General features: G+C 40.4%; 1 protein-coding gene across 7 annotated transcripts in view; it reads left to right on the top strand.

Annotated features, from left to right (window-relative positions):
- The window catches only part of PDE7B (phosphodiesterase 7B), a 262,403-nt gene that overhangs the window by 202,131 nt on the left and 42,146 nt on the right, over positions 1-18,126 (top strand). For all 7 annotated transcript variants that reach the window (XM_014573966.4, XM_075924239.2, XM_075924240.2 and 4 more), the window contains one exon: positions 2,884-2,967. In XM_014573966.4, coding sequence (XP_014429452.1) covers positions 2,884-2,967 — 84 coding nt within the window. The remainder of the gene's footprint in view (positions 1-2,883; positions 2,968-18,126) is intronic.

Here is an 18,126-nt window from a genome sequence, read left to right on the forward strand (position 1 = left end):
ACTTCTTTATTGCCATACTATGCTTTGCAGAAGGTGCCAAGATACTACAGTGATGGGCTGCCATCTGAAACCTGAAGTTTTCATAAAACGGTATTTGAAAGCCTGGATGGCTTTAGATGGCAGTTGGAGAAATGCTGAGTCAGGTCCACACTGTTAGCAGTCTGGGAATTGTTGTCATCCATAAAATCTTACATGGAGCCATGTATTAAACAGACTAAATTGCATTGTGGCAGATCCCAGCTGCTGTTGCATGCTGCAGCCTTGTCACTGTGTCATAGCTACAATCTGTTCTCCTTGCTAATGTGAATTGCCTACATGGTGAAATTCAGTCCTGCAGCATTTCAAACAGCAACTTTTGGAAAAGGAAGGTTCCTTCTGCTTGTTTACTGCATTTGCAGCAGCCACTCAGTAATAGTGACTGCATTCCTGTCTTGCCCCTTTTCCCCACTTTGAAAGGATTGTGACCCGATAATTGCAGCCAGATTCTGGTTGTCATGCGGCTGATGTTCTAGCAACTGTAAAGCGTCAGCACCGCCAACGTCTTCACGCTTACTGACCATTATATAGTAAGTCACATTCACTCCTATTACCTAGCACAAGCTTTTTTTAAAATGTATTGCTATTACAAGGAGACAAAGTAAGCTGCCAAGTGGGCAAAAGATTCATTGAGAAAATGTCTCCTTTGGAGGGCCCAGTAGCTGCCTCCAGCCTTTAGATCTGACAAACATGCAGCTGGCATGTGTGTGTAACGTTGGACATGGTAGTGTGCTATGCTATGACTTCTGCCTGAAAAAAATAAAAGCAAAACAACTTTTTGTATTTCCCCTCACCTTATTTGGTTCTCCTTGAAACACGCTGAAAATAGAGCAGTGATTGGAATGGCAGCTGTCAAAATGTCCTGTCCTGTTTCCACAAATGTTTTCCTTTTTGCTACAAAAAGCTGTTTGAAATGAAACACAACTAATTGTATTAAGTGAAGAACAACCATTTGGCTTTATTTTAAGCTTGAAGGCAAATTGCTGGAAGTTTGCACCAGAGAGCTAGCAAATCGTTTGCAGCATCACTGATCTTCCTCCTTGTAGAAATCAAGTTTGATCACGGTCCTGATTAGAGAGCTGTAGGGCACAGGCATATGAAATTTGTACATAGAGACCAAACCAGTCCCCTCCAGCTGGAGCATGCTCCAAATCTCCAGCAGGCAGACACATTAGTACACACAATTTGATCACTAATACAGCAGGTAGAAAGGTTCAGTGAATTGATGATGGGCCTGACAAAGATTTAAAAAGAAACACCTACAATCTGGCAATGTGCAATAAACAATGCTTACCTCCAGGGAACGATGCTTTATATTGATGCATGTCTGCTGACTATACCTGGCTTTATCGGTAGACTTCTCACCATTCTTTAGCCCTTCCTCTGAATGCACTGACACTTAATTAACTGGGGTAGAGAAGCCCATAAGTGTTTTCTCAATCCAAGATTCAAAAAAAAAAAAAAAAAAAAAAATGGGAAATGAGCTGATGCTGGAGTTAGCCTTCTACCATATTCTCAGAAACCTTCCCTAAAATGAGATGGAGAGGAGCTCGGTGGCATCTGGCATGCTTATTAAGTAACAGATTCTCAAGCTAGAGCTAGATGAGCCATCAAACACTTGCCCTCTCTAAAGGTAGCATCAATAATCCTTGAAAAATAATGATTTCAGATATTTCCCAGTGCCTTTTTCTAACCAAGAGTGGTTGCAGCATGACTTGGAATTCTTGTTATGCTACGGAGAGGGGAAAAGACATCAACTTCTTGGGCTCAATCAACACCCAAAAGACTCATGCCAATCAACGGCATTCAACACCAGTTTACTGCCACTGTTGGTCTAGGAAGTTGTCGTCTTTGCTCGTTAACCCTAAGCCATGTTTTCATACTTTTGTCCTTTGGATTTCTGTTGTTTCACAGTGCTCTGTTACAGGTTATTTGCTGTTAGATGTTGGTACAGTTACATTAGGAGCAGGTAGACTAATTCTCTTTAGAGATCTCAGGAGTCTTCACAGAAAAATTAAAAACTCAGAAGGAGACTGCTCTGAATGTAGCTATATTCTCCACACTACTGTGTATTCTAGGGCTGATTTGGCCACTTCTCCCCAACCTTAATGGGACTTTGCTCTCCAACATGTCTCATTAGTTTCAGTGGTACAGCTTGAGGAGATAATATGGCACTTGTCAATGTGAGCAGTGTTGCCCAGTCTCACAATCTTATTCCAAACCTGCTAATATTTAGTTTCTTTCCTAAACTCCTCTTCTCCTGGTGTCATGCTAGCTTTTTTGAGTATCACAGCTTGTTGTTGTTTTGTTTTTTGTTTTTTTAATGAACCCGTCTAACTTTCATTGTTGCTAAGAAAATCTTGAAAACATCACCTGACTACATCTTAAAAACACAAAGGGAAATGAAATGAATAACTGTTCTAATATCATGATTTTAAAACAAGTTTCATTGTATTTGGGAGACTGATGAATAATTTTTGTAAAGGTGACGGCATTTGTGTGTCTGTGGTTTAGACTACGAGGTCTTTAAGGCAGAATGCACTTGCTTACATTACATGCAATGCTGATCACCCTCTCGGCATCGATTATGTTCCTGAAGAAATGTGAGTCTATTCACTGGATGAGCAGCTGTTCAATTGGAGGGCTAAATCTTTTCTGCTATACCCCATCATATCTGAATGTTGAGATGTACTGTATTAACTGGCTCTCCAGGGAAGCCCATATGAAATGGTATTTGAAGCATGGCTTTCCTGGAAGAGGATTGTGATTCTGTGAATGTGGATAGTTAATATTACATAAGAAAGGGTGGACACCGCTTCTAATATCTGTGGGGGGTTTGTTTTGCAGGAGATGCACGGGTGAGAGGTCAGACAGTGGTTCTCTCTGAGCGCCGTGGTTCCTATCCATACATAGACTTCCGTCTTCTCAACAGTAAGTGCAACTCTCCCTCAACTAAATTCCCACTGGGAATGGACTTAAACTTTTTGGTTTTTAAATTTAGATGAAAAGCCTATGGCCCAAGGATCATTGCACCATATTCAATGCCCTGCTTTCCTCATACTCTTAACTTAATACTTGCCATAATACTATTGTTCCCACCCAATGTTTGAGCATGAAATGTTTTGGCTAAATGACCATTGTCCATATTTGGTCAGATAAATACATACATTAGTACAGGTTGAAATACTCTTAACTGGGATTCTCTGGTCCATCAACCACCATGGTCTGGCTTGGATGTTGACAGACCAGAGAATGCCGGTGGAGGGCCAGCAGTAAGGATCTCTGCAGGGATCCAGGGCAATGGGCTACCTGAAGGGAGCTCATGGCAGGGCTGCCCAACACATGGCAGCAGGACTGCCCAATGGGGTTGGGAGTCCCAGCAGCGATGGCTGCCTGGGGGGTCTGCAGGGCAGTGGGGCCGGCAGGAGGTGGGGAGCCGGTGGGAAGGCTAGCAGCCAGGCCGGGGGGTGGTTTTCCAGATATAGACTGGAGAACAAATACTGGTAATAATAATAGGGCTCAGATTTTCCTAGATGTAATAGCTGATGAATTCCTTCATCAAGTAGTTGTTGAACCAACAAGAGGGGAAGCCATTTTAGATTTGGTTTTGGTGAGTAGCGAGGACGTCATAGAAGAAATGGTTGCAGGGGACAGCCTTGGCTCGAGTGATCATGAGATAATTCAGTTCAAACTAAATGGAAGGATAAACAAAAATAAATCTGAGACTAGGGTTTTTGATTTCAAAAGGGCTAATTTTAATAAATTAAGGAAATTAGTTAGGGAAGCGGATTGGACTAAAGAATTTATGGATCTAAAAGTGGAGGAGGCCTGTGATTATTTTAAGTTAAAGTTGCAGAAGCTATCAGAAGCCTGTATCCCAAGAAAGAGGAAAAAATGTATAGGTAGGTGTTTTAGACCAAGTTGGAGGAGCAAGAATCTCAGGGAGGTGATTAAGAAAAAGCAGAAGGCATATAACAAGTGGAAGATGGGAGGGATCAGCAAAGAAAGCTACCTTATTGAGGTTCGAGCATGTAGGGACAAAGTGAGAGAGGCTAAAAGTTATGTTAAGTTGAACCTTGCAAAGGGAATTAAAACCAATAGTAAAAGGCTTTATAGCCATATAAATAGGAAGAAAACAAAAAAAGAGGAAGTGGGACCGCTAATCACTGAGGATGGAGTGGAGGTTAAGGATAATCTAGGCATGGCCCAATATCTAAACAAATACTTTGCTTCAGTATTTAATGAGGCTAATGAAGAGCTTAGGGATAATGGCAACATAACAAATGGGAATAAGGATATGGAGGTAGATATTACCAAATCAGAGGTAGAAGCCAAACTCGAACATCTTAATGGGAGTAAATCGGGGGGCCCAGATAATCTTCAGCCAAGAATAGTAAAGGAACTGGCACATGAAATTGCAAGTCCATTAGCAAAAATTTTTAATGAATCTCTAAACTCAGGGGTTGTACCATTTGACTGGAGAATTGCTAATATAGTTCCTATTTTTAAGAAAGGGAAAAAAAGTGACCCGGGTAACTACAGGCCTGTTAGCTTGACATCTGTAGTATGCAAGGTCTTGGAAAAAATTTTGAAGGAGAAAGTAGTTAGGGACATTGAGGTTAATGGCAATTGGGACAAATTACAACCTGGATTTACAAAAGGTAGATCGTGCCAAACCAACCTGATCTCCTTTTTTGAGAAAGTAACAGATTTTTTAGATAAAGGAAATGCAGTGGATCTAATCTACCTCGATTTCAGTAAGGCATTTGATACAGTACCACATGGGGAATTATTGGTCAAATTGGAAAAGATGGGGATCAATATGAAAATTGAGAGGTGGATAAGGAACTGGTTAAAGGGGAGACTACAGCGAATAACACTGAAAGGTGAACTGTCAGGCTGGAGAGAGGTTACTAGCGGAGTTCCTCAGGGATCAGTTCTGGGACCATTATTATTTAATCTTTTTATTACTGACTTCGGCACTAAAAGTGGAAGTGTGCTAATAAAGTTTGCGGATGACACAAAGTTGGGAGGTATTGCCAATTCAGAAAAAGATCAGGATATCATACAGGAAGATCTGGATGATCTTGTAAATTGGAGGAATAGTAATAGGATGAAATTTAATACTGAGAAGTGTAAGGTTATGCATTTAGGGATTAATAACAAGAATTTTAGTTATAAGCTGGGGACACATCAGTTGGAAGTAACGGAAGAGAAGGATCTCAGAGTCCTGGTTGATCACAGGATGACTATGAGCCGTCATTGTGACATGGCCGTGAAAAAGGCTAATATAGTCTTGGGATGCATTAGGCGAGGTATTTCCAGTAGGGATAAGGAGGTGTTAGTGCCGTTATACAAGGCATTGGTGAGACCTCATTTGGAATACTGTGTGCAGTTCTGGTCTCCCATGTTTAAGAAGGATGAATTCAAACTGGAACAGGTACAAAGAAGGGCCACTAGGATGATCCGAGGAATGGAAAACCTGTCTTATGGAAGGAGACTCAAGGAACTTGGCTTGTTTACCTTAACGAAAAGAAGGCTGAGGGGAGATATGATTACTCTCTTTAAATATATTAGAGGGATAAATGCCAAGGAGGGAGAGGAATTATTTAAGCTCAATACCAATGTGGACACAAGAACAAATGGATATAAACTGGCTATTAGGAAGTTTAGACTCGAAATTAGGCAAAGGTTTCTAACCATCAGAGGAGTGAAGTTCTGGAACAGCCTTCCAAGGGAAGTAATGGGGGCAAAAGACCTATCTGGCTTCAAGATAAAGCTAGATGGGTTTATGAAGGGGATGGTTTGATGAGGTAACATGATCTTGGCAATTAACTGACCTTTCACTATCAGTGGTAAATAGGCCAATAGTGGGAAGATAGGAGTTGCTATAGAGAACTTTTTTCTGGGTGTCTGGCTCGTGAGTCTTGCCCACGTGCTCAGGGTTCAGCTGATCGCCATATTTGGGGTCGGGAAGGAATTTTCTTCCAGAGTAGATTGGCAGAGGCCCTGGAGGTGTTTTGCCTTCCTCTGTAGCATGGGGCACGGGTCACTAGCGGGAGGATTCTCTGCATCTTGGGGTCTTTGAACCATCATTTCAAGGACTTCATTATCTGAGATATAGGTGAAAGGATTATTCTAGCAATTGGTGGGATAGATTCTGTGGCCTGCATGGTGCAGTGGGTCAGACTAGATGATCAAAATGGTCCTTTCTGACCTTAAAGTCTATGCAGTCCAAAAATGACCTCCCCTAGTCTGGCAAAATCCCTCATCTAGAACAAGTCAGGTCCCGAGGGTGCTGGACCAGGGAAGTCCAACCTATAGGGGTATTACAGCAGTTATCTGAACGTTTTAGCAGCCTCTCAGCCTTTCTTTGGGCACAAAGAGAAAAACATAACTCACATGGAGCAGAATGTTACAGTGACATTCATTTTGCCAATAGTTAGAACCCACTACCCAAACCAAATGAGTCTTCCCATTGACTTGGATTTTAGATCAGGCCTATAACAAACATGGGTGGAAAAAATGGCTGTACCCTCATTTTTATTAAAGTGATTAATCTAGCACTATTGCAAACAATGAAGGACATAGCTTAAAAAAAAAGTCCCTTTTCTTTTTTACTTGACCTCTCTCCATTATCCAAACTATGAAAAGGCTTTTTCTGTCTTCTCTCCTTTAGAGAGAGACCCAGTTATTGCATCCAGGCTATGTATAAAGATGATTAAGATAAAACATTCCCTCACAATTCTTTAGCCACCTCTTGTATAGCGTAGGACTTTGGAATTTTATCTTTGAAACAATAGTTCTTTCCAGCCTTCATCAGAATAGACTGGATCTCCAATAGCTGCTTAAAGTTTTAATCCTCTATTGATTGCATTTTTCATTAAAAAACATTTATCAAAACTAAACTTGTAAACCCTGCTTGCTTAACTGCTTTCCAGAACTCCTAGGATCTGGGGAATGGGAGAACTGAAAAAAAGTGGGACTGGAAGAGGGGGAAACTCAGAGCTCTGATCCTTAGGGAAGCTAACAATGTTGCTACAATCTGGTAAAGATGTTAATTTTGGAATCATCGTTATCAGTTTTCTGCTGCCATCTGTGTTGGCCCAGACCAACTGCTACCAACCCTTGTATACCACTGGTAGTGCTGAGGTCAGAGGTCCATTAGGCTTTGTCTATACAGCCAGCTTTTGCCAGCAGAGAGTAGGCAAATGAAGCGCGGATTAGCATTTTGCTGCACTTCATTTGCATTATCTATTCGAGCCATTTTTGCGCAAGGGGTTTTGGCACAAAAACAAGCAGTGTGGACATTTCCTTTTTGCACAAAAAGGAAACATCCACACTGCTTGTTTTCATGCAAAAATGGCTCAAATAGATTATGCAAATGAAGCATGACAATGCTAATCAGCGCTTCATTTGCATACTCTCTGCTGGCAAAAGCTGGCAGTGAAGACATAGTCTCAGAATGCTGTCTGACTGAAGCAAGGGAGACATCATTCATGAGAAATCCAGAAACTTGCCCAGAGGATATCAGACCTGCTGAGGCCATTGAAATACCAAGATATGGGCTGTCTAGCAGATACGCAGTTCAATCAGGTATGGAGAAAAGTGAAGTATTGGGGGGGAAAACAGATGGAATTAGAATCCAGCAGTAGGAATGAGTTAGAAACTTAACTGCAGTACTCAGAAGGTGAGAGAGAGCAAAGAATCAGGGTGTACAAAAGGGCACTTGGAAGGGAGGGAGAAGTACTTAAAATTTTAAAAAAGCATGTTCAAGAGCCCAAAACTAACGTCTCAGAATTCTAAGCTGCAACTTGTTTAATCAGACCCAATTCATCTGTCCCTGGTTATAAATCAATTTACAAGAACACCAGCTGCTGAGCAAATGCCTTTGTCCCAGCTTTCTTTCATGTAGCGATAGAAGCAAATAAATGTTCACATTTAACTTTGCTGGAGTATTTAATTTTTGTTTTCAGTTGATTTGTTATTCCCATGAAGCTCTTGACATCCTACCCCCAACAAAAATGTTTTCAAGCTATATTTTTTAACTTGTCTGTTCTAGTTTTCAGGGGGTAGGGATTTCTCCTACTGAATCCTGCTGATTAGTTCTTCCAATCCAGGAAGAGCCAGCTTGATCCAAAGGAGGGGGTCACCATAGGCAGAAGTACTGTTGTGATGGCTCAGCTCGACCCTACTAGCGCACGTAGCTAATTTCAAAGAGGTGTCTTTCTGTATGTTGTATCTTCAAATTCAAAGGAGAATCCCTGCCAGTTTACAGAGCAGCATTTTTGCATCATTTCAGATGCTGAATGTAACAAAACAAATCCATATGTCCTCTCTCATGGAAATTTCAAGATTATTCTTTCTTTCTTGTTCCTCTTTAATCTATTTAGGATATGTCTACACTGCAAAGGTGAGTTCTTAACTCTGATTAGCTACCCCCATTAGCTGTCTTGGGTTAAAACAGCAGTGAAGACATGGCAACTCAGCTTCCAACTCGAGTTTCCAGTTTGAGTTTATAAGCATGTTCCTATATAGGCCTTAACTTGAGCTGCTTCCTTGAGCTCCCATGTCTTTACTGTCATTTGCATCTGTGTTTGTTAATGTAGGTTAGCTAACCTGAGTCAAGCATACACCCTTTAGTCCCCAAATGTAAATGTATTTTAGTCTGAAAAAAGCTTTGACCTCCGTGAATGGAAAAGAGAAGCACTCTTGAAAATACAGAGGGAACCATAATCAGATGTTTGTGTATTCACTGTTGTCTTCTCAGGGACTGATGAGAATTTGTTAATGTTTCTATCCAAAGGTTGAATATCGGCATTAAACACTAATCACTAGTGTTACATAGAAAGTGCACTGATGTGCAAATTACTCACTGTGCACATCTATGACTGGGATGTACATAAACCTTTATTTCAGCTTCACTCATGCTCATTAAATGGGGCCTGTATGTTTAAGATGCACTATAAGTACAGCAGGATCACTGGTTATTGAACTTCTTAAAAGGGAACAAGCAGTGTCAACAGAATAATCTTGTGATACTAATAAACAAAGTGCCAGGACTAATACTATTGAAATGTTTTGGCACCATGAAATGCTTGCCTGTTTGGGTATAACCAATAGGCAGCATATCTACAACTAAAATAGTGCTTACACTAAATGAGAGAGTAAGGCAGAACAGACTTTAATGTAAACATTGTCCATATCAGTAAAGACGCACAACACAATAATTTCTACAAAATTTAACTCCTACAAAATCAAATAAATAGAACTTAACTTCTAGCTAGACAACTCAAAATAAGAAAGATTTGAACATTTTTTCAATTAATATTTCAGGTCACTGCTATTTAACATAAGACAATATTATTAAATTCAGTCTTTATATTTATAGTTTCAGTTACTCAGATGTATTTCTTTTCCAACATGGTCAGCATGGGTTAGCATCAAGGTTGTCCGTGTGTTTTTTGGCTTCTTTAGCTTAATAAATATATGAGTAAAGATGTTGTAAAATCCTTTTGAAGAAGGAAACTGCATTGATTCTGAAAATAGATCTTATGGGGTAAGACTCAAAACTAAGCTAATAGCTTTGATGATGGCTAAACATTCCTCCCATGTCCATCTATATTAGATAGAAGTTTGGTGCCAGGGGGCCAACTACCATCAGGATTCTGTATACATCTTCTTTCTGTCACCCAAATGTAGTAGAGTGAAGGCTTTAGTGTTCCTCTTGTTTCTGCCCTTACAAATGTATATACTAGCCTTATGCTTTTTCTTGAATTGTAGCTGGGCTGGTGACCTTTGGCTTTAAAAGGTGATTTGTGGAGGACAACATTTTTATCTAAATGATGTGGTTGATCAGGTGATCCCATGCCATCATCTAATTTATTCCTGTGCTCTAGCATAGCTGTGTATGGGTCCTTGTCTTAGACTGGGCTCCTACAATTTGCAAGGGCCTATAACACCAGCTAAATCTATATGCATTAATGTAAGCAGCAAAAATTTCTGACCCACGGTTTTCATGAGACCACTCTCCCTCAGTGTAGGTGGTGAGGAGAGGCTGGTGGGGTTGCAGTCCCCACATTCATTTCAGGGTTCTTATGAGGTGAAGTAGGCCATCTACTTTCCCATCCTGCAGAAGCGAAACCAGAAGGCTGTCTACTTCTCCTGGCTAGCTGAACTGAGGGAGGCTCCAGAACAGAGTAGCCTAGGCAACATGGGCTACATTATTGTGGGGGGGCCTATGAACAAAACCCATAGTTTGTTTGCAAAAGTCATGTAAACTGAAGGCAGTGAGGTCTGGACAGCTCTATTCAGGGAGGTTAATAAGAGAATTGGGGAAGGAGTTTCCCCTTGACATAAATGATAATTCAACCATACCCTAAAATGGGAATAGTGAGTGCAAGAGAGAATATCAGAGTTGTTTTCTTTTTTCATGCTAGATAAGTGATCTAAAAAAAGTGGGAGTTGACTGTAAAAATGTAACTTTCCCCAAAACTTCATGGAAGTAAAAGAATAAACGGGAGGAGCGTTGACGTACCATAGAGCAGAAAAGACAAATGGGCTACCGTTAGAGCTAAACCAAAACTCAAAAAATTATAAGGAAGTTTCTCTCTGAACTTTGCAGGTCAGACCTGTATCTGAAACTGACTCTGGATAATTTCATGATGGCATTGAGGAGCCATATTGCTTTTCACAAGCTAAACAAGCAGTTGCAGAAAAGTAGATCATCTGAATCTTATATTGTGTCAGCATTCAGACCTTCACACACATTTGCAGTGAAAATTAACTTAATCTGATTTTCCTTAGAGAAGCATAGTTTGGGTTTCAGAAATAAAGGACTTTAGTAGTAAGGCAGCAATTATTTACTTTTCTGATTGACTGAATTACTCAGTCAGTGAACCAGATCCTTCCAGTGACTCTTGTGTGGTGATTTAAATTGGTTTCATTATCCCATGATGTGCTGTGTCGGTGACTGATATGGTCCATTTCTTGATGGTATTAATTAAAAATTAAGAGGAAATTCCTTGCATCACTGATAAGTAGTCAGAAAGCATCTGCAAGGTCTAAAGAGCACTTATGTGGTGGCACACCAGAAATGAGAGCAGCTGCTTTGTGCTGTGCATTCCCCAACCTGAGATTTTAACATTATTGTGTTAACGATGTTTAGTCTAACAAGAAGGGCTTTACTTACCTTAATCTGTGAATTTAAGCCACATCCCGCCTTTAAGAGACATTCAGCGCTATTGGTTTCTCTCTCTGGCATGGCCACTGATGTACTGAGTGACATTAGGCATCCAATAACCTTTCTGTAGCTCAGTCTGCCTGTGTGTAAAGTGCTGGCTTTTGATAAGGCATTTGGGGAGGTTTCCCTTACCTGCCTTACAGGCAATCTTTAAGGCTTACTGAATATTTCCAAAGGACTTTTAGACCCTCAGAAGAAAGTTGATCTAGAACTGCAAAGTGTCAGGTTTGGTACAATAAATTATGGACTCGGATTGGCAAGATCTGGATCTCCATCTCAAAGATTGGGGATGTTTAGATCTCTGGTTTTAGTTTGTCCTGCAATATAAAGGTCCACTTGTAAAATTCAGATTCAGCCCCAGGTTTGGATTTTGAAAAATTCCACAGCTTTTGGTTAGGGTCCAGATAAAATAAAATCCAACGAGAACCTTCACCCAGATCTCTGTGATCTGAACTCCAAAATTTTGAAGTTAAAAAAAAAAACTTGGTTAACTTTTTATTTTGTTGCCTTTGGCAGTGACAAGAAATGGAAGTGCTGAAATACCATGAGAGGCCTGTCTAGTGGTAATTCTGTCCCAGATGAAACTAGGAAATGCTAAAAGTCTTGTGAGGAAGTTTCATGGCCTTACTGGACTGTCTAGCTTAAAGAGGTTCAGATAAGCATCCCACTCTCTGAATGCTTTTTGAGAAAAAAGGGCCAAAACTTTTGAGGTTTTTCGCCATCACTAAAAAAAATCCTTGCCTTACGCATCAGACACCTCCAACTGGAAAGAACACTTAGCTTCCTAAAGCAGTTTGGTTCCTCTCTGCTGTGGGTGGCAAGAATAACTCTGAAACCTAAAATTCACCTATGGATTTGCTGAGACTCTGATATTCATGAAAGAGAATTTAGGATTCTGTAATATTGTCTTAGCATGGATAGTTCTGTTTTCTATTAAAGCTCAACTATTCTTCCTCTCTCAGTCTACGTCTACACTGCAGGCTGCACAAAAATTTTTGGTGCAAGAGTTCTTGCACCAAAAGTTCTTGTGCTTGAGCATGTCCACACTGCTATGTGTTTTTGTGCAAGAGCATCCATGGCAGTGTAAACGCTGTCTTTCGCAAGAAAGCTCTGATGGCCATTTTAGCCATAGGGGTTTCTTGTGGAAGAAATATCCCTGTTGCCCATCCACATGTACCTTTTTGCACAAGAGCTCTTGCGCAAAAAGGCTTATTCCTCACAGAAAGAGGAATAACTCTTGAGCAAAAAGCCCCATATTCTTACGATTTACTGTACTTTTCTTGTGCCAGAACATGCTTGTAGTGTGGACACTCTGAAGTGTAGACATAGGCTCTGTCACTGAATATCTGTGTTTCTCCACTTTCTTTAAAGGAACGGACACATTTAAAAAGAATCCTATTTAAAAAATTATCTTCCCTACATTATTAATGGCAAGGTAGATAATAAGCAGAGTTTATTTTTCAGTCATTTATACTGTTTGTTTAGTTTTAGCACTTCCTTAAACTTAGAAAATGAAACCCAGAAAGTAAGTGTAAGTGTGTACATGCACACTAGCAAAATGCTGCCATTTTGTTTTGTGAACACTGCAGAGGACCCTTTAAAACTGAACCCAGACAGGTTTTGCTGCAATTAAAAAACATCCAGATGTTTATTCCATAATCTAGGGTTGTAATTTTTTTTATCATAAATGCTAGCTTACATCACTGGATAATGCCCTTTTAACACAGGAGTTTCCAAATGAATTGTTTGTTTCCTTCCTGACCTTCTGTTACTTGATAAAGAAGGGAAAGGATGTTTTGATAATATTGAAAACACTTTTTGAATTACTTAATGAACAGGGAGGAGGATTAATTAAGGTGATAAATGAAAACTGCGTTTGCTATTATTATGGCAATATGGTATGTGGATTTTTCCTCAAAGGGGGAAGGGGAAAATAATTTCCTGTCACACAAGCTGTAATCAGCTGTAGCCCACATTGCAGTTTTTAAAATACAGATCTTGAATATCTTGCCCTACAAACAAGATTGAAGCGGTGAAGATTTCATAGGAAAAAATACAACACTTGGTGGAAATGTGCGTAACAGCACACATCATAACCTCTTCTAATAATATACAGACATCTGAATCAAAGACCTCACAACTACTCTTTGCCTGACAATGGCTTTGATAGTTAGCCAAGTCAGAATTCCCAAGAAACAACCTAGTTGTATCTTAATTTTGCATTTAATCTTTGACGACTCCTTGGATGTGTGACTTCATTAAATCCTTTGCAACTTACTCTTGTGCAGGATTTGGGATTTTATCAAATCTCTATAGCTGTTCTGTGGTCCTATTTCAGATGTCCCAGAGAAAATATATTTTGGGTTGACGAGCTCCAGTACTGGTGTTTTTTCAATAGCATCAAAGATTTCATGGGAACTTGATCAGTTGGAAATTGAGCTGCTTCAAGTGATTATCCCTTAACAAATGTTTTATCTGGAAGAAGACCTCACTAGGCACAATAAGAGGACAGCATTCCAAAACTTGTCCTCAAAACATTAGCACAGTATCAATTAAATTAGCCAGACAAGGAGATGAACATCTTTTTTGCAAGTAGGCACCTTCATTTTCAAACAGTTGCTTTGTGTGACTGTGATTAAAACAATATGAGTTAAACTCTGAATCTGGCCAATAAAGGTACAGTACCCTAATTTTTGAAAAACAGAGAGCTTGGGCATCTTGTTCTGTATGGCTAGAGCCTTGCACGGATACAAAAATGTGAATCTGCATCTTCACGGCTCAACTTGTCATCTGGTCCAAAATCTGCAATCTGGATTTTACTTGCATCTGCATCCATGCAGCAAACATTCTGGAGGGGAGGGCGTGGGAGCACAGATGAGTGAGGAGGGTACAAGGTTGTGCAGCAAAGAGGCAGGCACCACGAAACCAGGGACTATGAGATTTAAAGCAGAGTTTGTTGCACCCTTTCCCTGTTGGCAGCGTAGTGCCTGGCCTGCCCTCGTGCCCACCGGGAGTGGGAGTAAGAGTGGGAGAAGAGTCCTGCACAGGTATCCATTCCACCATATGTGGATATGCAGGGCTCCTATGTATGGCCCCCTAAAAAGAAAACATTACAAAATTTCTAAAATTCAGCCAATTTGCTCACTATCTACCTCTTGTGGACAAAGTTCAGAGCCTTGATGATTTCTTCATATTCTCCCTTAATTATAAGAGTTGTGTTCATCCAATCAAATATATGACTGACTTACACAGCTAATCACAACTAATATGCACCTCTTAAGCTTTGAGCATAGACAGTGATCTGTTCACAATCAAGCTGCATAGAAAAAACAAAAGCATGTGTCAAATTTACTCAAGAAGTGTCAGGATATTGTGACCTCTGCATGGACATTCAGCAAGCCAAAGAGGAGGCCAAATGTACTGAATAAATTATTTGCTGGTAATTATTTCATCAATTGTAACTTGGCTGTTGTAATACAGTAATTTGAACGCTATTTGATACTGGCATAGTCGCAACAAGGTAGGCTTTATTTTGCTAGGCAGACTACAAAACATATCACAAATGAGAATCTCTGCCCTAAAGACAACTGTTACACTATACTAAAGTTTTAAAGTATCTTCAGAAAGACTGTATGTAGTTAAAATGTCAAGCATTTAAAAGAGGATTGGGAGATGTGCTCCTCTGGAAGACTTTTGTTGTTGAAATTTATTTGCAATTGTTAGTATGGTCTATAGATGAAAACAGAGTTTATTACTGATAGCTCCAGATTCTGACTTAAATGCAAAAGACACAAAAGTCTCTCGTGAATTTCCAAAGATACTGAAATCTACAAGATACCAGTACAGCACCTATTTAGTGTGTAATGTTATCCTCTCTAATATTTTATGACCATAGTATATTTATGGCAGGTGGCATGAGCAATTTTGTTAAATTACTATTCATCTCTTTAATTGGGATTTATAAAATATTACTCTAATCAAAGTGGTAAAATTGAAACCTTGCCCTGGGTTTGATAACCACAGTAAGAATAAAAATCCAGTGTATTTTTAAACCAAACCTAAATCGAGTGTTTCCCAAAATAGCAACAGGCAGACCTTAAAAGGATCAAAGGTCATACTGGGATGTTTTATCTAAATGGTCTGAGGTCTGCCAAGCTGGCGTGGAAACTTTGCAATAACAAATTGTCTTAAAATGTTTTCTGATGCTTCCTGTCACGCCAGAAACTCAGGGAAAGTAACTTTTTTTCAGAACTTAAATAATTCTACTCTGATCTTGAACCAAGAAGTGCAGAGATAGAAAGAAAGAAAAAAAACACCACAATGCAGAGAGAAAATGAACATTTTTCCAAAACTTTGCAATAAGTTTAGTGTCAAATTTTGGATTAGTTCTTATTTAAATGGAGCCTGTTCACTCATCCTTAAAAAATTACAGCTGTCTCCTAAATAGTGTGTGTGTGGGGGGGGGGGGGGGGGAAATCAATGATATGCCCTTGGACACAGGTAATAAGAATACACACCAATTTATCTATTGTTAGCACTTTCAGATATGCTCTTGTTTATTTCATAGAAGAACTTTGAAAGGGGAACATTTTTGCACACTACACTAAAAGATAAGACTGGAGTAGGGACATGTAAATCTAAGCTAAAACTTTGGTATGCATTAATGGAGGCCTTATCTACACTAGAGAAATTAACTGTGTCCACCCATAAAAGTATGTCAGTTTTCATGTTGTCCAGCATTGCAAGATGTTACCTCCAAAATTTGTAAAGTCCAGTTGTGTCTCAGTTCACCAGATATTACCTCTCTCTCTCCTACCATACCTCCAAAAATGCTTCCTGCAGGCGCAGTCATTTTCTCCACTCTACCAACTACTCCTCTCACCCTGCTTTGCATAGGAGAGGGTAAGCATAACACATCCAGATGGCCATGGGAGTGCTGCAAGAAGACAGGTTTAAAAGCTGTATATGAGTCAAAGGTCAAAGATGTGATTTATGATGACAGGCACCTTTCTGCAGTATCCTTGGGTAAAGGAGTGGAACATTGTTTCTGAGGCAATTAGGTTCATTAATTTTCAAATAACTATTTTCCCCTAGGAAATGGGGCAAATAATCTCTCCTCCTTATACACTCAGATGCTGTGCAAGCTAGAAAGAAGATATCACCAAAGGAAACTCATGGAACTTGTTTAAATGCAGAAAAAAATCTATTCTTTTTTTTTTTAAAGTGATACTAATAATGTAGAAAAGTCAGTGTCTGGTGTGGAAGTTAATCTTGTCTCTGTGTACTGTTGATTTACATAACCATTTTTGTTGTTAACTTGCCCTGCCACCTTCTCCCTTTGTTAATACCACTTCCCTATTGCCTTTTATATGCTTGCTGGGTACACATGCCCATATGCTACCACAGCGATACAAAACACAGAAAGATGATAGAGTTCCTAGTTCTGAAAATCTCATTGAAATAAAAGTGTGTTTATAGGAGGTGGATGGTAAAGTATGTACAGAGAGAGCTGAAGTATGTTATTCACTCTTCTTCAGTGCTGCTAGTGGCACTTTGTTTTGAGGAAGAAGGATACTATCAATTCCTCATGGCTTATTAAACACAAGAGGGGTACAGGCAATACTCAACTGTCAACCAGTATCGTACAGTCATGTACAGGCTTTGTATTTATGGAGGATATTGCCAGGGCCAGATTAAGAAAGGGGCTTTTTAGGCCCAAGCTACAGCAGGGGCAGAAGGTAGGGACACAAAAGATTTCAGCCACCAAAAGCGCAGATCTTTTTGCAAGGCTCCCTGGGCCCTGCGTTGCAACCACTGAAGCCCCTACCCGTTATTGATCCTGACCTGGAGGGAGAAGGCATTGCTGCCTTTCCGGCTGATCTGAAGATACATTGCCATGAGCTCTGGGGGAGGGAGATCCATCCTGGTGGTGCCTTTGCTTGCAGGCTCCACTGCCACAGCTCTAATTGGCCAGGAATCCTGATTCAAAAGGCCTGGGGCTCCTAGATGATGCACTACTGCAGCAGCAGTGACAGTCAGAGCCCTGGGCCCTTTAAATTGCTGTGGGAGCCCTGGGCAGTGCTGAAGGGCTGGTGTGGAGAAGCAAACCCCAGCACTACCCCTTCTACTCAACTCCCTCCCCTTCCAGGAGTGTGGAACCACTCCTCTACACCTGGCCCGGGGGACCAGCAAGTCTGTCAGCCCTCCTTCCAGTACACCCCCCACCCCAAATCTCCAGCCCTGGGCCCTCTCCTATGCCCCAAACCCTTCATCCCTAGCCCCACCCCAGAGCCCACATCCCCAGGCAGAGCCCTTGTCCCTTATTGCACCCCAATTCCTTGCCTCAACCCACAGCCCTCTCCCACACTCTGAATCCCACATAGTTTGCCCAGACCCAGAGGTTAGGAGGCCCCATAAAATGTAATAGCTCCAGCCCCCCAGAAGAGTTAATCCGATCCTGGATGTTGCCAAACACAATGGATAAAGGACCTACTAGCACTGTCCTTTAAAAGGGATCTCCTTTAGCATACGTAGCCTGTATTTTTTGGAGCTGAAAAAACAGAGTGAATGTGTGTGTTTACACGATCATTGTGTTCCAGCTACATCAAAAGGATGCCCCACCTAAAGTGCTGGGCAAAACTTCAATATAATGTGGATGCGTACCCTTTCTAGTCATACATGTGCCACTTTTGTGGATAAGCACAAAAATATCCATAAGGTGCTAGAATTATTAAATAAAGATCATGACAAAATCCCATATGTTTTATGAGTATAAAAAGCCATTCCTACCTTTATTTCAGTTTTATTTCAAAAACTGCACATACTTGCCAAATCCCCACCTACATGTC

The sequence above is a fragment of the Pelodiscus sinensis genome, chromosome 3 (assembly GCF_052426305.1).
Source record: "Pelodiscus sinensis isolate ZL-2025 chromosome 3, ASM5242630v1, whole genome shotgun sequence".
Taxonomy (NCBI): domain Eukaryota; kingdom Metazoa; phylum Chordata; order Testudines; family Trionychidae; genus Pelodiscus; species Pelodiscus sinensis.